The 26,640-nt window shown below is 52.2% G+C and overlaps 1 protein-coding gene and 3 long non-coding RNA genes across 8 annotated transcripts; 2 read left to right on the top strand and 2 right to left on the bottom strand.

Annotated features, from left to right (window-relative positions):
• Positions 1-398: 398 nt before the first annotated feature.
• LOC120513517 lies at positions 399-17,238 on the bottom strand. Of its 5 annotated transcripts, none has more exons than XR_005630290.1 (5): positions 17,117-17,238; positions 13,682-13,772; positions 11,840-11,929; positions 1,986-2,059; positions 399-1,124 (listed from the first exon to the last, which is right to left on the bottom strand). It is a non-coding gene; the product is annotated as an uncharacterized LOC120513517 (long non-coding RNA). The 5 variants fall into 5 exon arrangements; XR_005630287.1 differs by having other exon boundaries at positions 399-1,640; XR_005630289.1 differs by having other exon boundaries at positions 1,986-2,066.
• Positions 17,239-17,672: 434 nt separating this feature from the next.
• LOC120513516 lies at positions 17,673-19,459 on the top strand. The gene is made up of 3 exons (XR_005630285.1): positions 17,673-17,790; positions 17,992-18,098; positions 18,308-19,459. It is a non-coding gene; the product is annotated as an uncharacterized LOC120513516 (long non-coding RNA).
• Positions 18,561-20,694, bottom strand: LOC120513515. The gene is made up of 2 exons (XR_005630284.1): positions 19,952-20,694; positions 18,561-19,625 (listed from the first exon to the last, which is right to left on the bottom strand). It is a non-coding gene; the product is annotated as an uncharacterized LOC120513515 (long non-coding RNA).
• Positions 20,695-20,772: 78 nt separating this feature from the next.
• Positions 20,773-23,939, top strand: SIX1 (SIX homeobox 1). The gene is made up of 2 exons (XM_039733035.1): positions 20,773-21,616; positions 22,622-23,939. Exons 1-2 carry the CDS (start codon positions 21,057-21,059, stop codon positions 22,908-22,910), a joined length of 849 nt encoding a protein of 282 aa, XP_039588969.1. The 5' UTR covers positions 20,773-21,056; the 3' UTR covers positions 22,911-23,939.
• The last annotated feature ends 2,701 nt before the right edge of the window (positions 23,940-26,640 follow it).

Raw genomic sequence — 26,640 nt, forward strand, 5'->3', positions numbered from 1 at the left:
TACTCCTATTTGCTAAATTCCTGTTTGTTGAAATTTTTCTTCAAAATGTTTCACATAGTCTCAGACTTGCTTTTGGCAGCCTTTTGAGAACAGCTTGAAATGTTATGTTCCTCTGATATTAAAGGATTTAAACACATTACCATATTACTTCAGATCTGTGTTCCAAGTACCAGCATTGCCTGGTTACGACTTTGATGCCAAAATGAATGACAGTAAATCCAAACAGCCTAATCTGTGCAGGTGAAATAGTTTCCCTCACTGAAGCTGTATACATTAGACATAATTAGTAGCCTGCACATGCCAGCAGGAAAACACCCTTCCATCCCTTTAAACTGTGTTTAGGCCAGAGGAAGCACAGTGAGGTCAGGGAAATTTTTTGTTTGTTTGTTTGTTTTTAATAGATATGGTTAAAAACCATGAAATTCATTATTTTCTTCCTCACTAAGACATTACCTTGGTGTTTGTCACCATTCCTCCACCTTTCCCATGGATCGCAGCCGCGTCCCGCTCTCTCCTCACAGGGAGTCCCCCTCCCAGGGAGAGAGCATCTCCCTCTTTTCTCGAGGCTGATCCAACTCTGCAGCTGCTGAAGTAAATAATCCAGTTACCCGGGAGCAGCCCTAAGCCAGAGCCAATTGCCTCGTTGCCCAATTCCTGTTTCCTTCCCAGAAGCGGGCGCTTGGCTCCGTCGTGCTCGCGGCGCTCCCTTTGCCTGAGCAGAGCTGGGATGGGATTTTCCTGCCTGCACAGACCAAACCCCAAACTGATCCCCGGGCAGCAGCTCTGTCCCAGCTTCGGTTGCAGCAGGAGCTGAGGATTTAAAGCCATCCTTCCACCTGGCTGGGAGCAGCTTCTCTCAATTGAGGAAGAATGTTCAGATGCTTGATTGTGTTCAGAGGAGGGCAACAAGGCTGGTGAGGGGCTGGGAACACAAACCATGTGAGGAACGTTTGAAGGAGCTGGGGTTGTTTGGCCTGGAGAAGAGGAGGCTCAGAGGTGACCTTACTGCTCTCTATACCTTCCTGAGGGGAGGCTGTGGACAGGGGAGGTCGGTCTCTTCCACCAGGAGCACTGACAGAACCAGAGGACACAGTCTCAGCTACATCAGGGAAGGTATAGGTTGGCTATTAAGACAAAAAATTTCACCAAAATAAAGCACTGGAATGCTCTTCCCAGGGAGGTGGTAAAATCACCATCTCTGGATGTGTTTAAAAAGACTGGACATGGCACTTGGTGCTATAGTCTAGCTGAGGTGTTAGGGCAGAGGTAAGATGATCTTAAAGGTCTCTTCCAACTTTGTGATTCTGTTTCTGCCTCACCATGCGGGCAGGGAAGGAGCTCCCGGACCCCCACTGCCAGGCTGGCTGCATCCCATGCCCCGGGAAGGGATTTGTGGCTGTGCAGCCCCCACAGGGGCTCTGGATGAAGCGCAGGGGTTTGGGAGCAAGCGAGAAGAGGAAGGTCTCGGCAGCGTATGCAAATGTCCAAATTCTCGCCGAGCAGCCACCCATGCGGTATGCAGGATGAATCATGTCCTAACGGAGCGCATTCCTGCTGCTCTGGAGCGCTTTGCAGATGTGCTCCAGGTCACCCTGGGCGAGAAAACCACACACAGCCACGGTTCCTTCTTCCCTGGCAGCCTGTGCACAGATGGAGAAAGGGGGGACAGCACCTTTGGGAGGGTGGGCAGCTGCATCCCTGAGCCCCTGCCTTTCCCACAGGGCCTGGGGATGCTGCAGGGAGGAGGGGGGGCTGCCAGGGCAGTAGCTGGGATGGAGCTGATGGTAGGAAGGCTCGGGGAGATGGGTGGTTTCTCTTGATCTAGCAGGGAGACAAGCTGGGAAGGGAGACAATGCTGGAAGACAGCACTTATTATGCTCTATATTTGTCTTGATATTTCCCTGTTGCCAGATCAGAAGGGGATTTTGCTGCTCCAAGAGGCAGAGGTTGGGTCAGGAAAACAGGATTTTAATATGAATACTCACAGCTTGGAAAGCAGAGGTCTCCTTCCAGGCTGCATCCCCTATTGTGGTGATCTCTGGCTGCAGAAATCTCTGGGCTGGAATCTTAGGCCAGTATATGGATACAGATCATATTTTTAATATAAAAATACATTTTAGAAGGAAAATTATTCCCAGAAATAGGAATTCATCTGCCAAGCAACGTGCACATAACCAATTTCACACTTAGAGGTGCCAGAAAGTTCAGGAATGAGACCAACAATAAAAAACCAACACACGTGTGAAAAATCTACAGCATTAAAGCCAGATTCAATAAAAATAGCACCTAGTTTATGTGCTACAGAAGCTGGCACATGCCTGCAAAGGCTGAAGGAAAGAGATAAAATGTTCAGAAGTTGCATGCAGTCCAGAGCAACGGAGCAGCCCTGGAGCAGTGTTGATGGTTACTCAATAACTCATATACAATGCTCTCCCGTGTAAGTGCTTTAATTCTCCATCCTGCTACTTCTCGGGCAGAAAGACCCAATTTGGAACACTGGAGGCCGATCAATAAGCTTTGCTGTGGCAGCCAGAGTGCTTTGTGATGGAGCTGGCCTTACGAAGGGACTCCCAGAATGTTACACAGCATCATTTTCCTTGCTGCTCGCACGCTGCAGGCAGCGAGCTCGGTGCTCAGGGTACCCCCAGCACCTCCTGAGCTGTGAGCACAGCCCCTCTCCTGAGGCACAGAGATGAAAGCAGGCTGGCAGAGGGGAGGGCAGGGAGGTGAGGGGTGGCACAGGCAGGTTGCAAAGCCAGGTCTCTGACTCCCCCTGTTGCTTTGCCCACCGCCACCTCCTCTGGAGCCCAATCCCACTTGGATGCAACCTGCCATGGCAGCAGCAGGAGCACTTGATGCTGGCACCAAAGCTGAGCTTGCTCTTTTCATTTATTTGTTGTGTTTACAGCCACCTCCTCATGCTGACCAGTTGATAACTAGACTGGTCCTGGAGCAGCACCCCTGAGCCTCCAAAAAGCTGTTCCTGCCTGGATCATTAGCTCAGGGTGATGCACATGCAGGCCCTGGAGGACTCCAAAGCCACCCACTTTCAGATCAAGGCAATCTGAGAAAGGTTTGACTCATCTACCACCAAGCCCAAGGAGCTGAGAGGGAGAAATGCTCAGGGGAATGAGGATGAGAGTTCAGAGCCTGAGCTGTGCATGCTCTTGCATGTCCTAAGTCAGTGGCTTCTCAAAAGAATACATTGAGAACAAATGACAATTTGGATGTCACTCATGTCCCAGGGAAATACTGGGGATTTTGCTTTTTACTGCTGCTTAATCAAACCAAGGCAGGCCAGGGGATCAAAGGCAGTTCTAAAAGACAGCACTCAACACCATCCCAAGCACATTCACAGTGCACATACAAATATACAAGTTGTCTGCATTAAAAAACATTATCTGTTGTGTTGTATTACGTGCAGGTGGAAGTGAGCACTGACCAGATTAAGACTAAAAAATAATGTCTTTATTTTGAGGTCCACTATGAAGTTGTGCAAGAAGTGCATCCTCTTTTTCTTCTTACAGGCAACATATTAGAGCCCAGTCCCAAAACTCCACCACAGACAAGTTCAGATTTCTGACTTGCTGCTGTTAAATGTGCTGTCCCCTTGCCCAGAGCCTGTGGCAGAAGAGCAGCAGGGGCTGACTGCCCTGTTAGTGCTGTTCTTGGAGGAGAGAAAGATTCAATATCAGCAAGAGAGCTGCAAACTCTAGGGAAGCGACACCACCTGCACGTGGGAGGATTTAGGCACATCACACCCCTGTGTGGGGAATCACATCATCTTCTGAGGGCTGCTGCTGCATTTCTGCTCCTTTTCCCTACTAATGCGGTGCTGCTCTCCCCAGAGCTTCAAACGCTGAGGAGTTTTTACTCCTTGCAGCACCCTCAGGGTTTGGTGTCCCCTAGCTTTGCCAAGAAAGCAGTGAACTCCAGACTAGAAAAGACTTTTTTTTTACACATCACCACGAGGTGGGTGGGATGTGCAAGACCACAGCAGGCCCAGCCTCCAGGTCAGTGAGCACTGAGGGGCTTCAGCTGAGCCTCTGTGACATCTTCCCCATTTTTTTTTTTTGGCTTGTGAACTCCCCAGATAAAAAACTCCATCAGATAAATTCCAAGGGAGGTTTTTAGGGGCTGCTCTCATTTGCCATCTTCCCCTCAGCCCTGCAGACCTCTTGATATGAGGTGGGACCCAGGACTTCCAAAAACAGCAGCACCTGGCAGCAGGCTGTTGATAGCAGCCTATTTCTAGGTCTGCCTTTATCAGGGAGGGCCTGGAAGTGCTCCCAGGAGCACAGGGCATGCTGCACATTCCAGCACAGCTGCCTTGCACTGACCAGCAGTGCTGCAGGATGCCTGGGCCCAGGACAGAGGCCACAGGGCACCAGCCAGCCCTCCATGGCTCCAGGACAGCTCACTGCCCCAGTACAGAGGTGTCAGGAGGACATTTGGCACCTCCTGCTATGCTCAGCAGGTCTCAGTAAATCCCTTCTGGCCTCAGTTTCTTGTGGCTATTGTGGGGTGTTTTCTTGTGCAAACCAAAGGCAGAGTGAACCTGAGCCTCAAGCCAGGAGAGCTTCATCCCATTCCTTTGGAAAAGTCAGCCCCAGCAAATGAAACCCCTTGAGCAGTTGCTCAGGTTTGTGTTTGTTACCCGGTAATGGCAGCAAGCATTGCTCACCTGGACGTGGTGAGAAGTGCTCCTGTTCCTTCCAGATTTCCTCACCTAGATCTGAATCTTTTTCACTTAAGTTTTGCATCAGTTTGGGTTACAAAAGCAAGTCTTGTTTCAGGTGAAGGATGCTCATGGCAAACAAGGAACAGTCATTTGGTGGTGCCCTGGAGGACCAGACCCTCAGATTAAAGTGTAGAGCCTATTTCTGTTCATCTCTTAACTATTCTCAGTTATTAGGGTCTTTTCAGAAACCATAATAAATGAATGTGAAATAAGCAGCTGAACATACTGATAACACTGGAAAGCAGAAGAAGAGCCATACCTGGTTTTGAAGCCCAAAACCAGGGAACACTCCTGCTTAGGCTTTACCAGAGCCACATCCAGTGAAAGAAGTGCCTCCTGTCCTGCAAGCTTACTTCCAGCACACACAGGAAGATCCCAGCACACCACAAGATCCCATGTTTCAGTATCCAGGTCTCCATCCTGTGAAACTCATCCAGAATCATCAGTTCATCTGCATTTGATAAGCAGACCCTCTTCCAACATCCAGGATGTCCCTGCAAACACAGCCTGAAGCTGTGCTGAGCAGAAACACTTGGCCAAGAGATCACTTTGATCAAGAGATGATGGTATTTTGACCTGGAAGCACAAGACAATCACTGATTCAGAACAACTTCCCACCCACCCTGCAGAGACTTTGCCCAGATCACATTTCCCCAGTTCATTGGGGCATGGAACAGCACCAAAGGCTGGTGGATGCCAAGCTGTGTCACATCTGATGGCTCTTCCCTTTCCAAGCAGAGTATCAGGTCATCAAAGGCAACGAGGCTGGCACGACAGAATTTGAGAATCCCACTTTATAGCTGGTAGAAATTGAATCCCCACAAGTCTGTCAGTAGTGATATATCCCAGGTAATGCAGGATTGAAATCTCCTGGCCCCAAGTCTCAGTCTTATACTTAAGCAACAATCTGATTTGTCAACTTTCACAATTTATGGGCTTTGCAATATTTAGTAGATGGTGAGAGAGGGGAAGTAGGCAAAGGAGTTATGGCCACAACTTCCTGCTCAACTTCATTCTTAGGTTCCTGGTTTTAAAATACAGAAATAAATTTGGAGATACTGAAGGTCTCCAAGCCAGAATACATACAAATTTGGGTGTATCACATCTGTCTATCTATCTATCTGCATTTTATCTCAAATCTGGTGCTGCCTCATGCTCTCCAAGCCTTTGGGTCTGATAGCACTTTGTGCAATAAGACACTTCAGGAAAATAAACAAGGGTATAAACAAGGGTATAAAATAGGTGTCATTTTAGAAATAAAACTAATAAATGGTCTATAAATTCAAGAGAATATTTTCAAAGCTGCCTCTGGGCTCAAATGTCCATAAACTTAAAATCAGGCTTTTGAATAATTTCCTAGACTATTGCAGTATAATCAGTAAAGCTAATAGCTGATTTAAAATAAAATAAAACTCAGTATAACTGAACCTAGAGACACATTTCATTGACCTAAAAACAACCCCCCCAAAAACAGCATAGAAATGCATTTCCTAAAATCATCACTGTAAAATCAGTTCTGTTTTTAAGGAATTCCATCAAATTCATTCTACATCCCTGTGTAACACAGGCAGGGTTTCCAGAGCCTCCTGCTCCTGGCAGCTCCCAAGGCTGGCAGCACAGACCATTCCCTGGCAGGTTGCTGGAGACCCCAGCTCCACACCACACCTCAGTACATGTCTGCATACAAACTGCATTTTGGTGCATCCATAATTAGCACAAAGCAAATGGCCCCCAGTTGTGACAAATGGTTTTCAGCTCAGTTATCACCCACAGCAAGGACCAGAGGAACCCTCAAGGGCTGTGGGAAAGGAGGCAGAAAAGGGAGAGAAACCTTCTTGAAGTGACTTTTATTAGCTGCCACCCTCAGCCCTGGCCCAGGAAAAATCCAAAATGTTTGTTAGCCCAGACAGACCAAATCAATTTGGGGATTTTTATTTGTTGCCACCTAACCAGGTGTTGCAAGAAGAAAAATCACTGGGCTGCTCAGCTCATTCTGCCTCTTAAAGCTTTGGCCTAAAACAGAAATTTGAATGGCTAATGGTGGTCTTCCTTCAGTCCTGACTATAATGAGTGTTTAAATGTTCCAAATACTTGTATTTTTGCAAAATAACAGGAAGCACCAAGAGAAAGATGAGTTATACTTTATTTTTCAAGCCCTACTCAGAGGCAACTTGAACTGTAACTATCCCAAGATTAGCTGATGGTGACCACTTAGAACCAAAACTCCCGTTCCTAAATATCTGGATTTATACATCCCCATCAGAACAACAACAGTAACAGCAATTCCCTCCTCCATGGCAAGAGGCACAGCCAGGCTGGGGTTCACCCATCTGGAATAGCCAGGATACTGAGGGCACACAAACATATTTATTTATATAAAATATGTATTTAAATGTACAATATATATTTACATATATATTATGTTTTCATATGTAAGATATAGTGTATCTATATTATATAATCTGGATATGTTATTTTAAATTATATATACATAATATATTAAATGTTCAGCTTACGCAGATGACTGCTCAGAATTGTCCTGGGTGCTCAATCTCTCCCTAAGCTGTGTCAATGCCTCCCAGCTCCCTGTCCCTGCCCACCTGCTGCACACTGGTACCAGGAGCAGGGCACAGCAATGGAACCCTGCCCTTCCCTTTGGGGAGCCCTTTGCCTCCCCACTGCAGTGGCATTTGACCAGTTCTGCTCCTCTTCAACCCATGTGCAGAGAAGGGGAAGTTATTTTTCACAGAAATGTAGAATAGTTTGGGTTGGAAGGCCAAAACTCATCCCATCCCAAAGGTGGGGACACTTTTCAGCAGAGCAGGTTGCTCCAAGCCCCATCCAGCCTGGCCTTGAGCACTTCCAGAGATGGGGCAGCCACAGCTCCTCATTTCAGGTGGGTCAGGAGGACACCTCTCCACCAGCGGTGATGCAGCCAAGGCTGGACACTGCTTTACCCCCTGGCAATGCATTTTAAGAGCCATTCCTTAACCAGACTGCTCCTTTCATTGTCTGTCTCCCAAACCCACCAGCACAGCTCTGCATGCTGCAGCACTGTCCCCCTCCTGGGCTCCCAGTGGGGGTCCCTGACCCACCCTACAGAGCTGTCCCAACCTTTCTGAGAGCCACTTCTACCAGCAAACAGATCACACTCACAAATCACTGCCTGGAAAGTCTGTGTGGTATGTGGCTTAATTTTCTTTTCCATAATATGAAATCCAATCTGAAATGCACAGATTAGTTTACTAATCTGTGTAAATCCTATTAATAGCACTTACACTGCCGTGCTCCCATTCACATTCTAACAAATCTGCTTGCACTGGTTTGGTTTCCCCTCATCTCCTGCAAGATCTTCACACCTGGCTGCTGTCACGTCTTCACAAAATAGCTGGCCACAAATGGCAACTTGTGCTTTGCAGTCATCTCTCATCTTTTAATTTGTGTCCCATGGTCCATCGTGTTCTGGATCAAAGCATTAGTGCTGTAAATCACCACGGTGCCATCGAAGCTAAAGGGATTATACAGGGGATCACACAGCTCCAGTGGGGAAGGGCAGAGCTTGTGCCCTCCTCTCCCCCAGCATCTCTGCCTTCTGTGCCTGCTCCAGCTGCATCCTGCCCCTCACAGCTCCACTGGCACCCCAGTGACTCCATCCTGCCCTGGGCACCAGGCCCAAAACTGGCCCAAACACCAGCAAAGGACCTGCTTGCAAGGAGGAGCTGATGGACCATCTCTGGAGCCACTGGATGTGCTCACAGCAGCCCCACACACATCCCCTTGTCACCAGTGGGTTTAGGGTGGCACACCTGGCACCTGGGCTTGTGCCTGGCACAGGGAGCAGCCCCACTGGCAGCTGGGTGAGCTCCCCTGAGCCCAGTGTGGGCTCTCCAAGAGAACACACCCTCTGCTCTGCTGTAGAATAAACCGTTCTCTGCTTGAAACAACAATATTTACTTTTCCTCTAGTGGACTCCAGTGGCTCCCTATGTCACAGTGAGAGGAGTCAGAACCAGGAGAGGAGGAGAGCAGGGCTTGCATGCCTGGCTCCAGCTTCCTAATCAAGCTGTGCATTAATTAGCTAACCCACCTCCACACTCTGTCCCTTGTGCTTCGTTTCAGCACCGTCCTGGAGTCCTTGTAACCGAGCACCTTGCACAGCCTCAGCCTGCCCCACAGCGTGCCAGCTCCATGCAGAGCCAGGGCCACGCTGTTCCCTTGAGCTGAGGAGTCCTTGCCCTTGGGCCAGGCTGGAATTTGCCAGAGCCAGCCCTTGGGAAGGGCTCTGTCACTCCTGACTTGTGTCCTTGCACTCTTCCAGCACCTGCCAATGCATTCCACACCTTGTGCCAGGCAGGAGAGGGTGGGTGCAGGACAGGATGACACCCTGCCAGGAAAGGAGCTCCCCAGAATGTACCAGATGGGAGGTGTTCATGGGGAACAGAACATGGAAACTCTCAGGTGATGAAGGGTAAAAGATCTACTCTAGATCGTCAAAAGGAAAGGATTTGAGCTAAAACTGCTTTTGCACGAGTTCACAGTAGGACAAACCCACTCCCTGCCAAGGGACCCTGCTCCTTGCATGAGTCTGTTGGCTGCATGATCCCCACCATCCAGCTCTCCCCAATTCCCAGGGCCATGCTCTGAAGTGCTTTCACTAACCTCAGTAAAAAGGCCAGACCTACAGTGCCAAGACAGTTCCAGCACAGCCTTGGATACATTTCCAATGGCTTTTCTACCAGAGTGTGAAACAAATTATTAGCATAAAGGATTTGTGGCTTTCCTCTTTACTTCCCTGAAGCTGAAGGTAGAGGCAGCTGAACTGCCTCTACCACCCACCCAAAAGTATTTGGATTTTCTCTCATCACTGTAGAAAATTTTCAAGGTCAACAATGCTTCACTCTCTCCCAGTTTCCCCTAAAATGGTTTTAAAGTTTTAATTACCTGAATAATTCTTGTGGTTTACTTGAGTGTTAGCTCAGGAATTGTTTGTAATACCTAGTTTTGTGGAAGAAATATTTTAAAAGAGTTACCCACACTCAAGACATTTTCCCCAAATTCTCTTTTACAAAGGGTTCTTACCTGTTGCCTGTGTTAAAGCTTGCCTGTAAAACAGCTTTTTGTTTACAGACCTTTAATCTCTTGGTAAAGGTGCCAGTTGTGAGATATTAAAATGCCACAAAGAAAAAAAAATTAAACAGAAAAAATTAGGAAATTTCAGAGTGAGAGAGACAACCAGCCAAATACAATATGTGGCCAGACAGAATCAGGAGTGCTGGCTGCAGAACAAACCCAAGAGGCATCAGAAAAACCTCCCCAGCCACGGTGGAAATGGTTCACCAGCAAAAGGAATGTACAAAACACAACGAGGGGGAAGATCCCCCCCTTCCTCCTCTGCCTTGCCCCCAAAACACATCTGCCACCGATGCCTCTGGTGCATGCAAATGTGCCACTCGGGAAGGGCAAACAGGAATTTTGCCTCTGGTGTCCTGCCTGCCCCCCCCTCTGCAGGCGGACCTTTGGAAAAGTGGTGTTCAAAATAAAAAAGGGTGAGATAAGAGATGGGGAACGGCTCATCTCAGCCCTTTGTACTTCCACAGGGCTCCTCTGTAAAATGAGTGTGATTTCTATCACCCTTGCTGCAGAGCACCGTGTGCTGGAGACTTTGTCCCAACATCAAGATCTTGTGTGCTCACAGCCAGCCTGTGCTCATTTTCCCCCCTGGAGCAGCTCGTTCCTCTTGGATGTGGCTCTAGGGGACAGCCACCACCCCTCTCTCACCCTGCCTTTTCTGCACAGCCTGGCCAAGCTCTGCCAGAGGTTGGCCTGCACAGAGTTCCTTGTCCTGATGTCCAAACCTGCACCACACCCATCATCAGCTGGGACACGGCACACCCTGCAAGAGCCCCTCTGGTTTCTGCACCCAAGGAGTTTATAACTCCCCTTCTCCTGCCTGCTGCTCCCACTCCTGGAATGAACAAGCAGGAGAGCTCAGCTCTGCTGGGAGGGTACCTCCAAAATGTGAGCTTGGCTCTCAGCTGCTCTTCAAACCCTGCCCAAGGACACACTCCTGGGCTCTGGTTGCTCGTTCTCAGGCACCATCAGGGCTTTCTGCCCCTGCCTGTCCCCAGGACAAAGATTTCTGCCTCTCTGTGGTCTTGGCAGAAGGAGTGATGTGTCTCCTCCATGGTCATTGCAGAGTTCAGCCTGCTGCACCAGTGCACGCTGCAGGAGCAGGTGACTTCAGCCAGGACAGCAGATCACAAATGTGGTTACAGAGGGCTCTGCTATGGGGGATCATTTGGAAGGATAAGTTGGATAAGCAGGAGAAGTCACCTCTGAAACCTCATGGAGCCTAAAATCCTAGATCAGCCTTTGTAGCCTGCATCATCCCAGCTTTTGCCTTCAGAAATTCAGAGCTCAATTTCTGCTACACAATTGGGCTGTTTGATTTCTGCAGCTTACTGCAGCATCTCCTGCTTCCACACACCAGGATGTCAAGGGAATACTGGCATTGTCTGGTGTAATTGTGCTCTAGGGGCAGCAACAGAAAAATTGCTGTACATTTTCCTCCACTTCAGCCCTGCAAAACCCTTTTCACCTCCCTGGAATGCAAGTTTTCAATCACTCTCCTCTATCTCCAGTGCTGAGTTACACAGGATCCCATCTGTAGGGAAGCATCTCAGTGTTAAAACTCCCTTTGAAATGTATCTTAATTAAGTATTTACAATTAATACTGGAAGCTGTGTAGAGGATGACAAGTCCTGGCCCTTGGTGTCTCCCAGTCCTCCGTGCACAAACACAAATGAGCTGCCAACACACTCCTCAAAGCTGCATCCTGCAGCTCAGTGATCCTGTTGATGTCTGCACGTTTGGAAGGAAATTAAGGAGTGCCAGCAGCAGCCACGACCACGTTGTCTTTAAAGCTGAGGAATGCTTTGGAAAGTGATTGTGTACAAAAATAGTCATAAAAACTCCCAAATATTTCATGCTAAAACCCCCAAATATTTCATGCTGTCCTCATGCTCAGCCTAGCAACTTCACCAAGCACCCATCTACTACCACTGATGGTAAAGATAAGTTTCTACTACCACAGCCTTACCTCAAAAAGTGCAGCTCCACGTGCATTCACAGCTGTGCTTTGGGATCTAAGTGGAATTGCTGGAAATCTCCCAGAACTGAAGGAACTTCACTTGAACATGAGAAAAAGGGGAGGGGAGAAAAATGCAGTCACTAGATCAGACTCTGTGATCTGATCCACTCGAGGCACAAAGGACATTAAAATAGAACTGAAACTCAAATTTGATGAAGCCAAGAGAGAGCAAAGCTGGGTGTAATTAACCTACAAGATTCACGGGCACAAATTATCACAGAGGCCAAGAGCTTGTTCCTGAAAGTGTGGATATGCATATATATATATACACACACCTGAGCAGATATAAATATATGTGTATAACTGTGTTCTCTCAGGGCTGAAAAGGAGTTGACAGCACCATTCAGTTTTTCCCCCAGCTCCAAGACAAGATCAAATAGACGTCGGTATTTTCTGACAGATGTTTGTCTAGACCTGTTTTTAAACAGAGAATCTCCCACCTCCCCAGGCAATTTATTCCAGCACTTCCTTTTCTTCTTCAGCTTCACACACACACGCACAGGTATCTTTGTCTCAGAAGGCGAGGGGAGCAGCCTCTGATGCCTTGCACATCAAAAGGCTTTGTGAAGTCATTTCTCATGGCAAGACCTTTCTTGCGGGTGACGTACGAGCCCAAAAGATCCCATCGTGACCTGAGGTGACAGGCTGGGCTTGGGGGACAGCAGATGGGGCAAGGGGGGGCAAATGGGGAAGGAGGGGGAAATTCAGTCTTTTCCTTATTAACCCGTCAGATTTGTCTGCTGATAACACAGAGCAGCTTTGAACCCTCCATTTTTAGACTCAGACGTTAAGTTCCTCTCTTTTTTTGATGGAATAAATGCACTTTTGGCTTCTCCAGCAGCCACCTCAGAAGAGATGCTGTCCTGTCAAACTTCAGTAAGGCAGAGGAAGGGATGAGGAATGAGGCTGTGCAGCTGGAATATGTAAAAGGCAGGATGGAGGGTAGCACTTTTCCAGCCACCCTGGATATCTATTACCTCCACTTTTGGACTGACAATGCACCAAATGTTTCATTGCCTGGGGCCTTACAAAGCTGACCAGCTTTTATAGCTGAAAGCACTAATGTAGAAAGGCAATTGGGAATTAATTATTTAATGTGGTTCTCATTGGTAGAAAGCTTCCACCCCTCCTGCATCTCAGCTACCATTATACATATGTTGCTTTTCTTCAGACTACAGTGATTAGACAGCAGAGGAAAATGATGGCTAAGTCCTGTTCCCACTTGCAATGAACTCCATTTAAATCAGCAGATTTTCATTCAAAAACCAAGGGCACAGTTTGGCCCCGTGCTAGGAAAACATTGTTTATGACAAAAACAAACAAACAAACAAAAAAAAAACATAAATAGATTGCAGCATCTCAATTTCTGAAAATAAGCCTTTTCATACATGTGCTCCCAAATTCCCTCTTTGAAAGGCAGAATATTCCTACTTAAAAATTAAAATCCATGCAAGTAGCCCTATCTGTAGGAAATAACATCAAGCTCCCTTTAATTTGGCTCTTTAAATACCTCACTGGAGCAGAGAGAAAGGTGTATCCCAAATCCACTACACATTGGTTCAGCTCCAACTTCTCCCCAATTCTAAGATAAGCATCTATTTCATTTAAAGCCTTTTTAGTTATGACCTGTGAAGAAGCAAATGTCCTTTTGAAGATCTCCCTGCAACAGCTGCATGCCAGAGACTCTTGGCCAAGTTACTTGAAGAGCTTAAGGATCAGGCCCCACGTATTTAAAAAAACAAAGTGCAAAATAAGATTGTAGAGTGGGGTTGAGAAGGGGCATGAACTTACCTGTCAGCTGTGATACGTGGGAAACTGGTAACTGCTTCCCTGCAGTCAACACCTCCAGAATCATTCCAGGTGAAGCTCCAACAGCATCCTGCTAAAATTCAGTGTAGTGAATTACACCAGGAATTAATTTATTGCAATGTGTCATATTTATCCAAATACAAAATATATTGGGTTTGCCTTTTTTTTTTTTTTTTTGGCCCTTCAGATGAAAGATATACGTCTGTACAGATGTGCTTTTCTAAGATCCAGTGGCATGAAACCTGAAATGCCCCAGCAAGATTCAGGAGCGAGTTTTAATCACCATGGAAGCACGACACTTTTGAAGGTCTATGAAATTATACACCCAGGTCTGAGAAGAGTAAACCTATCCGTCTGGAGAGATCTGCTGATAAACAGAGACAACTCATTTTCTGCTGCATTATGTGCTGTTTGAAAAAAAAAAAAATCAGATGTTAGAGACAGCTTTGTGCTGGGAAGAGAAACGAGTTAAAAAAAAAAAAACAGCGCTGGGAGAGGCTTTCTGTGAGGGAAAAGGGAAGGCAGCGTGAAAGTATTCCCTGCAAATTCAGGAGGTGGAAGAGAAGACGGGCTGAGCATCTCTCAGGGCCAGACAGAGCAAGGCTGGCGACGACAGAGGCATATGGAGACCCACCCAGGGCGCAGCCAGAGCGGAGGACCCCCGGCCCTCGGCTCACGCAAGGTGACCTTTCCCCTCTCTAAAATTTCAAAGCTGGCGTTGCCGGCGCTGAGCAGACTGTGTGCCATATGTAACATGACCTCAGCTCTGCTCTGCCAAGCCACTGATGGCATCACTAATGAGAGGTGAAAGGTCCCCTCCTTGCAGCCAGCCTGGAAAGCCACCAGGGCGGTGGGTGCAGGATGGGCCCCCCAGCCCTGGATCCCCACAGCCCCCTGCTGCCACGCGTGGGTGCCCACTGACCCGCCACAGGCACACACACACCCCTCCGAAAGGGTGATGCTGCCTTCCTCCCTTGGCCCAGCTGAAGCTGGCACAGTCCCACAGCAATGGAATATTTGTTCAGTACCCGAATGCAAAGCACGGGGGCAAACAGAGCCTGGGATGTAAATCCAAAAGGGTGGTGCTGCCTTCCTCCCTTGGCTGAAGCTGGCACAGTCCCACAGCAATGGAATATTTGTTCAGTACCCGAATGCAAAGCACGGGGGCAAACAGAGCCTGGGATGTAAATCCTGTCCCCAGCCCAGCTGCCAGCCTCACAGCCTCCTGCTCCCAGTGCGGATCGTGCGGTGGCCACGTGGGGAGGAGGATTTGTGCTGGGGGATGGCACAGAAGGAGGAGAGCCTCCAAGTGCCTGCCTCGATCCGGGGAGGACCCAAAATGTAATTTAGATGATTTTTTTTTTTTCTGAGCATTTTGCACAGAAATCATTATAATAATATATTGCACCAAAAAAAAAAAAAAAAAAAAAAAAAAACACCAAAAAACCCCCCATCAACCCTGCTGCCTTTTTGTTCGGCATCCTTTTTTAAATAAGGGGTTTCTTGCAGTTTTCCTAGTGTCCAGCGCCCCCATCCTAGCCATCACCTAAGACAGGGACAAACGGGAGCCACCCCCGAACTCCCTGCCCCAGACGTGTGAGTGCGGGTGGGACTCACAGACGCGGGCGGGGTGCGGCTCCCGGGAGGATCCGTGCCCCCGGGGCTGCGGGAGCGCTCACACGGCTCGGGGCGAGCGCCCGGGGCAGCGGGGTGAGCCCTCCGGAGCTCTGCGGGAGCGGGGATGTCGCACACGCGGGTGGGGTGACAGCGTGGGTGACACGCGGGTGGGTCACAGCGCGCGCACACGCGGGTGGGGTGACAGCGCGGGGGACACACGGGTGGGCTCCGGTGCCCCGCAGCCCCAGCCCAGCCCCGGCGCCTCGGGGGCACCGGCCGGGCTGGAGCCGCCTCCCCGGGCGCACGGCGCGCAGAAGGCGCCCGTGGTTTTTTTCGCTTCTGGAGTGACTCATTCCTGGCAGATGTGGCACGGCCGAGGTGCAGCGGGGACGCCCTCAGGACAAACACCCCACCCGTGCTGCTGCCTCCCCACGCAGGGCCAGACCCCGCGGGGAAGGGGCTGCCTCTACCCCTCGCTGCTCTTCTGCCGGGGATTCATTTCTACATCGCGCCCGGCGCTGCGAGATTCAATTTTTCGTTCCAAATGTTATTCTGCCCCTCGCCCTCAGAGCACCCTGCTCTCACAGGGGCTCAGGCGAGGCTGCCCACGCGTGTTGGGGGGCGCTGGGCCATACCCAGCTGCCGGCCGAGGAGGGCTGCACAGGGGCAGCTGGGGCGTGTTTTTCACCCACGGAGGAGCCGCATCCCGAGGGAACATCCTGCAGAGAAGCAGCGCTCGAACCCGCGGCAGCCCCGCGCCTGGCTTGGCCGCAGCCTAATTCCTGCTGCGGTATCTTATTAAAAAAATTAAAAATTAAAAATTAAGAAAGAGGCAGAAGTTGCAGCTGACATTGCCTCGCGTTACGGCCCTTGGCCGCAGCCTAATTCCTGCTGCAGTATCTTATTTAAAAAAAAAAAAAAAATTAAAAATTAAGAAAGAGGCAGAAGTTGCAGCTGACATTGCCTCGCGTTACGGCAAACGCTGTTACGCTGGGAAAAGAGAGAAAAACAGCGTCGGGAGAAAGCGAATCTCAGCGCCGGTACCGCGCGTCCCTGCGCGCCCGCGGGCGATCCCAGCGCCCCTTTCCCCCCTCGGCGTGGGGTCCACCCTGCATAAATACATCGCCACCTCTGGGGCGAGCAGCTGGGCATGGGGGGGTGGGCATGGGTCGTCCCCTCGGAGCGGGGGGCTGCAGCTGCGCCCCCCGGGTACCCCCGGGCCGTGTCACGGCCGCGGACGCGCGGGGAGAGGCAGCGCGGCCCGCGCCGGCTGCGAGGGGAGCCGGCCAAGCTCCCGTGCAGAAAAGGAGTTAAACCCCGCCGTTGTCCTTTGATTTAGGAAATGGCTCATCCAATTCAGTTCCAGATTATTCAGGGGCAGGCTGCCTCGCTCGCTCCCTCTCTCCCCACACCAGCCCAAACATCTTGAAGTAATCAGCAGCTGAGAACGGAGACGTCCCCCTGGCATCTCAGGTTAAAGAAGGAGGTCCAGGAAAATGTGGTAGAGCCATTACAAGAAACCTGAGATGCATTCATCAGAGACTCCAATTGCCATCGCATTAGGATTGATTAGAGACCAGCAGTACCGTAATGACCCGGAAAGCAGGGCATACGGGGATTATTAATATCAGACTTCTCAAAGGGAAAAAAAAAAAAAAAAAAAAAAAGAAAGGAAAGGAAAGGAGAGAGAGGAAAAAAAAAAAAAAGGAGGAAAAACCGGAGGAAAGTAGGGAAGAAGCAGGAGGGAAAATCTAAAAAACAAAAGCACATCGCGGGGCTGCTGCTCGGATGCAGACTTACCTGACAGCACAGGCACCGGCGAGCCGCACCGACGAGAATTTATCTAACTTCTGGAGGGGAAAAAAGCAAACAAACATGGAAAAAATCGCCTCTGGACCCCCTGAAATCGCCTGCTCCCATGCACGGCTCGCACAGAGACTCCCAGCGCTGTGGCCACGGGCCGGGTTCGGGGGTCCAGCCCGGGCTCCCCCTCCCGGGCCAAAGGACGCCGGTCCCCGGGCTGGCGACAGCAAGGACAAGTAAAGGAGCCACCAAAGAGGAGCAAGGAGACCTCGGTGGCTCGTCTCCTTCTCAGTTCCCTGCGCCAAAACAAATCAGCCCCTCCTGGTCTCGGTTTAAATGTAGCTCACTGGATAATTAACTCCATCTTTCCAGCCCTGCTTTAACTGTTTATTTAGTGTCACCCCGTATTACCATCACTAGCACTTTCCTCTGAACAGGAGGAGCTGGAGGGTTTCACCTCCCAAAAGGAAATTCTTCGTAGCTTAAAAGAATCAGCATCCAGGAGGTACATTAGCGAAAAAGGAAGGGGGGAACGGGATCTAGGGGGTCCCGTGGCAAAAGCAGGAGGAAATAAGGGTGGAGGTGGGGGGACAGGGACAGAAAGACGTATCGGCCCTGGGAGAGAAGAAAACAACGCGTGATCACCTCTAATCCTTTGAAAAAATGCCCCGGTAAGTGCGCGAAGAAAGAGCCCTTTGTGCCCTGGGGATCGGCCACACCGGGAAGGCCTTATCCTCATCCTCATCCTCCTCCTGCCAGCATCCCGGCCTGACCCCGCTGGGTGCGGGGGGACCCTCGCCGGGCACCCCCGGGGCGCGGGGCCCGGGCAGGGACGCGGCCCCCGCCCCGGGACAGCGGCTTTGTTTTTACAGGTGTCGGGAGGGCAATTTACTAACAAGTAATTAAAGGTCGCACCGGTTTGCAGGCGAGCCGGGCCAGAGGCTGCTGCAGGAGAAGAGCGGTGCATGTGGAGAGAGGGGTTTGTTCTTCCTCGTTAAAAAATAGAATAATAAAGGACTGGGGGGGGGAGAGAGGGGGAGAAAGAAAATACAAATCCTTTATTGTTGGGGAATAAGCCGGGAAGCTGGCTGTCTCCCTGCGCCCCGCATTCGGCGGGGAAGGCGGCGCGGATCCGGTATCACGTTGCAGATCCTCGCTCGAGATAACGAAATGCGATCTATTTTTCAGAACAGCAAGTGGATGGGAAAGGAGCCTCTACAACATAAACCTCATTGACTTAATGGGTCGGTTTTGGATTTCGCCTTCGAAATGTTCGGCGAGTGGCAGCGTTGTGTTTCTGCCCCGCCGGTTCCCAGCCTCCAGCCCCGCTTCTCATCCCGACGAGAAGCGGCTCCCAAAAACCCGCTGCTGGTTTTATTTTGTTGCGTTATTTGTTTCCTCTAGACCCTCTCACTTCTAGAAAAAAAATATTAAATTTTACTTTTGATTGGGGAAGAGCTTTATTTCTAATCTCGGAAGGAAATGGGGGATATATTTTGTTTACTTTTTTTTCCTGCTTTCTTTTGATTTTCTGGCGAAATCGAGGAAAAACCCGCAGCGCGTTGCGTGGGCTCCATCTTCATCCCCGCCCTGCGCTGTACAAATACATCGAATAAATAAGGGAATAACTGAATTTCCCGCACAAACAGAGCCGATGGGTGCCCGGGCAATGGGGGCGAGCAGCGGAGGCCCCCTCGCTCGGCCGCCTCCTCTCCGCGGGCGCGGAGGAGCCAGGCCCCGGCGGCGGGGGCAGCCCGGGAGCTCCGGGAGATGCTCCGGGAGGTGCTGCCAGGAGATGCTCCGGGTGATGCTGCCCGGCTGCTCCTGCTCCGCCGGCAAAGAAAGCCCCGAGAGGGGCCGGCGGCAGCTCTGCGCCGTTGTCTTCTTCCGTGGCTTTTTGTTTATTTGCATCATCCTTGTTTATGGTTTGGTTTTATTTTTTGAGCGGCTAGAAACTCTCTTTTTTTTTGTTGTTGCTTTTGTGATTCTTTTCAAGGGTTAAATGGGATTGGGGTGTTCTGGAAATACATTTGCCTCTTGGTTCGAAATGAAAGGTTCCTAATTTTTAGGAAAACCAACCCCGGAGCCTTTAGGAACATTGATGCTCAGCGGTCCTTGCCTGCAGAGCTCCCAGGTAGACCCGGGCGGGTCTGTCCCCTCCTTTTGTGAATTTTGGTGAGAGGGGAGAATAAAGTCCCGCTCAAGAATCGCGAGGAAGCCTCCGCTCAGCCCTCGCCCGTGTCTGTCAGCTCTTCCGCCGGCCGCATCGGGATAATTTGCTTATTCCCAGCAAGAGCGGTGTTTGTTTTGGTCGGCCCTTTAAAGGAGGAAAAAAAAAAAGAAGAAGAAGAGAACAACAACAAAAAAAAGGAGAACTGTGAGGGCAAGAGGAGCCCGCTCTCGTTACAATGCCCAGGGGCTTCCCCAGTCCCGCGTTGCGTTTCTCTCCTTCTCATCCAGAAGTTACAAACCCTCAGGTCCGTGCTCTTCCCGAGCTGAGCGCCTCCTTAGAAAGAAGAAAATAAAATTTAAAATGAACAACAATAGAAATGAGGGATGGGGGAACCCACCCCTAGGCTGGGCAGGGCGCTGCTCCTCCAGGACGCGGCCGCGGGCGAGCCTATGCCTTATAATTCTGCGCACTTGCTCCAGACTTTAGGGTATTAGTTGATTTTAGAGCCGGGTTTAAGGCTCCGTTCCGGTCCCCACACAGCTGCCTTGTCAATAAGGATCTGTTCCAAGTAGACATTCCTTCTGGGAGGACATTGCAGCTCTTTAAGACTTCATCTGCAACATCATAAGTACTAAAATAAAATGGCAAGGGAAAATTACCAGACACATGGTCATGGGATATGGAAGCGCCCTGACTCCAGCGGACATAGTACAGTCGCTGTACAGACTGGGTGGCAGTGGCTTAATTTAAACAGCCCCGAGACGAGAAGTACGTGGGAAAAACAACAATCCGGATTTAGGAAAATATCGGCCTTTCCCACGTCGTGGCACGGGCAGGGAGCGCCGAGCCCCGCGGCCGGAGCGGGCTCCCCTTCCCTCGCAGCAGTGAACTCAAATAAATCCGACTTGGTAGGTCAAATAAATCCCACTGTCTTAGTGAGGACAAACAGGTTTTAAAGAGCCCCGCGATGGCTCTTAGCACCCGCGGAACGAACCCATTCCTGAATCCAAAGCGTTCTGGAGTGTGCTTAAAATACGGGCTTCGACTTATCTAATCAAAGATAAATAGAGCCATAAAGACACCCCCAGCCCCCCGCGCCCTGCCCTTATCTCACCGCATTGTCCTCACCTCCCTGCTGACAATAGATTATCTTTGCTTAGGGAGCCTAATTGTTTTCTAATTTTTTTAAATAATTGCTTTTTGAGCGGGGGTGTGCAAACGAGGATTAGGCTAATTAAAGCGCCGCCGCTGGGCGCTGCGCGGGGCTGCCCCGACCCTCCGCGCTCACGGGGCAGAGCGAGGGGCAGCAAAGGGGCGCACGGGCGTTATTCAGCCCCTCACGAACACATTATTTATTCATCCCCAGCTCCAAGGTAATTAAATACGGGCTGCCTGGGCGTGGGGGGGGTGGCCGGGCTGGGCCGGGCCGGGCCGGGGGTGCCCAATCAGCGCGGCGCGGGGGCTCGGGCGCTTTAAGCGCGGCGGCGGCGGAGCGGGGACAAAGTCCCCCCGGCGGCGCGACGAGCATCCCCGCTCGCCCCACACACCGCCCTCGGCTGCCGCTGCGCCTCCCCGCTCTGGGGCCGGCACCGGGATCGGGATCGGCACCGGGATCGGGATCGGCACCGGGCCCGGGCCCGGCGGGCGCCTACCCCGCGCCCCTCCGCCGCCGCGCTCCCGCGGGGTGCCCGTCGCCTCCTCCTCCTCCTCCTCGTCCTCCTCCTCCTCCTTCTCGTCCTGCTGCGGCCGCCGCCGCGCCCGGCCATGTCGATGCTGCCGTCGTTTGGCTTCACGCAGGAGCAGGTCGCCTGCGTCTGCGAGGTGCTGCAGCAAGGGGGGAACCTGGAGAGGCTGGGCCGCTTCCTCTGGTCGCTGCCGGCCTGCGACCACCTGCACAAGAACGAGAGCGTCCTCAAGGCCAAGGCGGTGGTGGCCTTCCACCGCGGCAACTTCCGCGAGCTCTACAAGATCCTGGAGAGCCACCAGTTCTCGCCCCACAACCACCCCAAGCTGCAGCAGCTCTGGCTGAAGGCGCACTACGTGGAAGCCGAGAAGCTGCGGGGCAGACCCTTGGGCGCCGTCGGCAAATACCGCGTCCGCCGAAAATTCCCTTTGCCCCGCACCATCTGGGACGGCGAGGAAACCAGCTACTGCTTCAAGGAGAAATCCCGGGGCGTGCTGCGGGAATGGTACGCCCACAACCCCTACCCGTCCCCCCGGGAGAAGCGGGAGCTGGCGGAAGCCACCGGTCTCACCACCACCCAGGTCAGCAACTGGTTCAAGAACAGAAGGCAACGGGACCGAGCGGCGGAGGCGAAGGAAAGGTACGTGCCGCCCTCCGATCCCCGCTTTTTCCATGTTCCACCGCGCGGGGGGCGTTTGGGAACCCCGGGAGCTGCTCCGGGAGCGCGGCGAGTGCCCGGAGCCGGATGGGATAGGAGCGATGAAAACACACGGTTCCCTTCTAGTCTCCTTTTTTTTTTTTTCCCCCTCTCTCTTTTTTTCCCCCTTTTTTTTTCCTTTTCTTCTTTTTTTTTTTCTTTCCTCGTAAACCGCCTTGCCTTTTCCCCTTCCGTGGACACCCGAACGGGTTTTTCACTCGACCTCACCTGCCCTGGGGGAACAACGAGCCCCCACCGTCCCCTTCCAGGCCGCTCCGCCGCCTTTGTTTGCTGCCTGCCTTCCCGAGCAAACCGGCAGCGATGCGGAGCCTCCGGGATGCCGGGCCGGGGTCGGGCAGGGCAGCTCTGGAGCTCGGAGCAGAGAAGAGATGCAGCTCCGGGATGGCGAGGGTGGGAGGCAGAGGAGACCGGGATGGGGACGCGCTGGCCGGGCCGCCCGTACCGAGGCCATCGCGGACCCCGCCGGCGACGCGATGGCCTCGGTGCGAGGCGGCAGCTCGGCCCGGAGAGGCAGAGCCACGGAGGACATCTCCTTCTCTCTGCCACCGAGCCGCCTGGAAAAACCCCGCACCCAGCTCGTCCACGGGCCGCGCTTTCATTTTTAATTAAAAAGAAAGGAAAACCGCCCCGCAAAAAAAAAAAAAAAAAAAAAATCCCTTCCTCCAGTTTTCCCTCCTCACCTAAATAACCGGGCTGTTCAGTGTATTTATTTGTAGGAGGGATAAAAGAAATAGGGGCGATCCGTTATGAAATTATTAGGATTATTTTCGCCCCTTGAGAAGCATCTGCTCCCACGCTGGAACTAAACGCGAAGGATTTACGGTGGGCATTAGCACAATGCCCATCCCCGCCGCCTCGTGCCCGCCCTAACATCCCCGTCGTGCCATTAGATATACAAATTTTTAAATTTTTTTTGCCTTTCCCCAGAGAGAACACGGAAAACAACAACGCGGCCACCAACAAACCGAACCAACTCTCGCCTCTGGATGGGAGCAAACCCCTCATGTCCAGCTCCGAGGAAGAGTTTTCTCCTCCCCAAAGCCCGGATCAGAACTCGGTCCTGCTCTTGCAGGGGAACCTCAGCCACGCCAGGAGCTCCGGCTATTCCCTGAGCGGCTTGGCCGCATCCCAGACCCCGCACAGCCTCCAGGGCCACCAGCTCCAGGACTCGCTGCTGGGACCCCTCACGTCCAGCCTGGTGGATCTGGGATCCTAAAGGCCGCCGGAGGATCGGGAGAGGAGGTTCTGCTCGGGGACAGAGGCTCTGGGCTGTACATAGAGGACAGCACCCGGTTTTACAGGGCACCCGCTGATTGTTAACGGGACTCTCGTCTCTTTTCACACAACCCCACATCGGCTCTTGCTCCAGCTCCCCCTCAGCGTCTCCCACCATCACCACGATTTTTTAATTAATTTTTTTTCCACGTAGCCAAACGCAGAGAGCGGCAATAACCCTCATCGGCCCTTCGAGTTCAAACGAGTTGGTCCCAACGGGAATTACAAAAAAAAAAAAAAAAAAAAAAAAAAAAAAAAAAAAAAAAGGAAAAAAAAAAAGAAAATAAATAAAAACCCCAACCCCTGCTGGATCCGATTCTACCCAAACAAATCCCAGCGCCGCGGGCGCGGTGGGGCAGGGTCGGCCGGCACATCCCTGCTGCTGCCTGGCCCGGTCCCCGAGGAGCTGGGACGGGGACAGAGGGAGAGAACCGCTGTGCTGAGCCCTGTGGCGGAGTGGGAGGAGGGAGGGGAAGTTACGTTTACATTTTTCATATTTAGCCTTACCAAAAAGATTTCGATGTAGTTTAAATTTAAAAAAAAATTTAAAAAAAAGAAAGAAAGAAAGAAAAAAAGAGTGGAAAAAAATATATCAAAAGCTGCAGTATTAGAGTTTTACCAAGTGCCTGTGTCTGACCGCGGCCGTGCGAGGCAGATACTGAGTGGGCTCCCGTGGACCCGCGTCCCCCACTTTTCTCCTCTTCGGTGGTGAAATGCATCGATGTGGCTAAAAATTAGGATAACAATAGTAATAATAAAAGTCGACGGCCATTTCCTCCCGAGCTGCGCCGCCAGTTCCCCGTTGCCTTCTCCCGTCTGTGCCCGCTCGCCGCCTCCCTCCTCCGGCTTGCAGAGAGCCCGCGGATGACGCTGCCTGTCTCGAGTATTTGTTACCAAAAATCGCATGTGCTTTCGGGTTTATTTTCTATTGTACCTAAACAGTCTAAATTAAACAACGCTGATGGCAGAACACCCAGGCTGCGCTTTTCTTTGCAGGGGCCAGCCCGCGCCCCTCTGCCCGCCCTCGCCCCCTCCCCACGGGCTGCAGCGGAGGTTCGGGGCTGCGGGGAAGCCGGTGGCTTAGAAAGGGAGCAAGGATGGGGACAGGGGACCCGTGTAGCCCGCTGTGCCCCGAGGGAGCCGGGCAGGAGCAGCGCCCGGCCCCGCCGCCCGCCCCGTCGGGGCCTCGCTGGTGCCGGCGTTCCCTGTTAGCGTTTTGCATCATTAAGCGCGTGTTGATTCAAGCCGTGTTTGTGTTCGGGGTCTTGGGCCGTGGAGAAATGTCACCCTCTGCAGGAGGGCCTTGCCCGGCGCGTCCCTCCCGCTCCGGAGCCCCTCGGGGGTCCCCACCCGGCCCGGGACGCTGGAATGGTTTCCCGGCTCCCTCCGGGCGGGCCCCGCCGCCCCCTCGGGGGAAACGGAGCAGATCCCGCCGGGCTTCCTGCGCCCCCGACGCTTCGTGGGGCATGGCCGGGGCAGGGGGCACCGAGGGCGGGGGGCGCAGATGCCGCGCAAACCGCGCGGGGGGCGCGCAGCCTCTTGCGCTCCTCCGCGGCCGCGGGAGCAGCGGGGGCAGGACCGGCGCTCTGGGGCGAGCATGGACCCCCCTTTCTTGCTGTGCAGCGACCCCGACCTCGGCTGCCCGGCTGGGGAAGGGGACGGAGGCGGGGACCCGCCGGGACGGTTCGTGCCCCGGTCCGGGCTCGCCCTCTTGTCCCTTCCCGGGGTCCTTCATCACCTTCCCGGGGTCTCATCCAGACCCACCGTGATCCGTCACAAAGCAGCGCAGCCGCTCCCGTCCCCCCGGGCAGAAAAGGGGAACTCCCGGGGAAACGCAGGATGGTTTTAGGGTCAGCAGCTGCGGGCTCAACGCCTCGAGGATGGATAAGCTCCAGCTCCGTTTTTTTTTCCCAAACCACGGGCTCGGTGAAGAGGAAGGATAAATATTGCCCGGGGCTCCAGCCCTGCGCGGCGGGAAAGCCAAGCAAGGACTCGCAAACCAGGAGTTATTTTCAAAGCAAACAGCTCAAAGGCGCTTCCTGCGTGTAGGCAGCGACAGGGCTGGTTGTGGAAGGCTGGGGAAGATCCCATGGGATGCTGCCCTTGCCCAAATCCCCCTTCCCAGCACACACCTGGCTCAGGCTCCCCGGCCTCAGAGCCCTACCCAGACCTGCTCTCCATTTCCCCAAAAGGGAGAGGGACGAGGCTGGCAGGAGGCAGGAGGTGGAAAAGAGGGATGGAGGGTTCTGAGGGCATCCCCCTGGAAATAACTCCCTGGCCAGCCGTCAGGTAGGAGCAGGGAGGCCCTGGAGCTGAGCCAGGCACAGGTTGCTGAGCTCTCCTCGATTAGGCTTGACCTCACAGCAAGCTTTTCACAGCAGAGCCAGCCTGGGGAGGCAGCCTGAGGCTCTTTCTCACTAAGCTCTGCTTTGTATTTCCACCGTCAGGAAGGAGTTAATTCACCCCCCACTCCCGTTCACCCCCCAGGACAGATTTCACACTGTGTCCAGGTCAGCCAAAAAAGGGGAGGAAACGAGAACAGCAGAATGATTAATTCTACCTGCTTTTCCCATGAGTGATCACCTGCTTTCGGGGTCATGAATAGCAGGTAGCTCTCTCCGTCTCCCACTCTGAGAGCCTCATTTGTTTGGTGACAGCTGAGTGACAAGACCTGAAATCCGAGCCCTCAACTTTGCCTGATGTGTGGATAAAACCCTGGATGTTCCCTCAAACATTTCAGGAAATGAAAGTTGTAACGCGATCCCTTGTGCGCCCACATCTCCCTCAGCAACACACAAAAGCTCAAAGGAACCTTCTCGGATTAAATTCAGCCTGGAGAGGATGGAAGGAAAATGGAGAGCAGGCTGAGAAAGCTGGAACTGGCAGGCTTTTCTTCAGCACTTATTGGAAATGTCTGTCCAAAGCAGGGATTTAGAAAGGTCACCTCTACCGTAAGCACTTCTTCCTCCATCAGAGTCAGACGGGCAGCCCGCTGCTCCCCAGCCCATCTCCACCTTTGGGACACCCTGGGGAGGGCTGTGGGGTGCTCTGAGATCCCCCAAGCAGGAAATGCAGTGTATAAAAGCAAATACCCAAGGCGAAAGGCAGCCCCCTGCTCTCTCCTGGTTTGATTTCCTGGGTCACGCTGAGCCAGCGCTGTCCTGTCCACAAACCACAGGTCTGCTCTGCCCCATCCTGCCGGAGCTCCTGCACTCCCCCACCAGCCCCCCGAGGGCCAGGTACAGTCCCACTGTCTGCCCCCACAATCCTGGCCCAAATCCTCCACAGAAGCTGCTGGTCAGGAGTGGATGCTCGCCCAGCCCCTGGATTCAAGTCCAGCATTTCCAGGCCTGGCTCCCTTGCACATCCCCAGCTGCAATTCCAGGAGCCTGGAGCCAAGATGTGGCACATTTGTGCTCTGTGTCTTTGCAAGCCAGGCCTGAACAGCCAGAAAGTCAGAGTTTCATTTTAAGCACATGGGTTTGGGAATGTCAGCAACTGGAATGAGTCCAGGTGTGTGGTGCTGTCGGGATTAGGCCAAGGCATCCCAACCCCCTCTCTCCTGGGTAGGTGGTTTTATGGAGCTGCCTGTCACCAGGCAGCCAGTGGCTGCTTCTGCTGTTATCCAGCCTGAAGATAAAGTACTATTTAACAATTGTTTAACTATTCCT

This window comes from Passer montanus, unplaced genomic scaffold (assembly GCF_014805655.1).
Source record: "Passer montanus isolate IOZ18808 unplaced genomic scaffold, ASM1480565v1 scaffold82, whole genome shotgun sequence".
Taxonomy (NCBI): domain Eukaryota; kingdom Metazoa; phylum Chordata; class Aves; order Passeriformes; family Passeridae; genus Passer; species Passer montanus.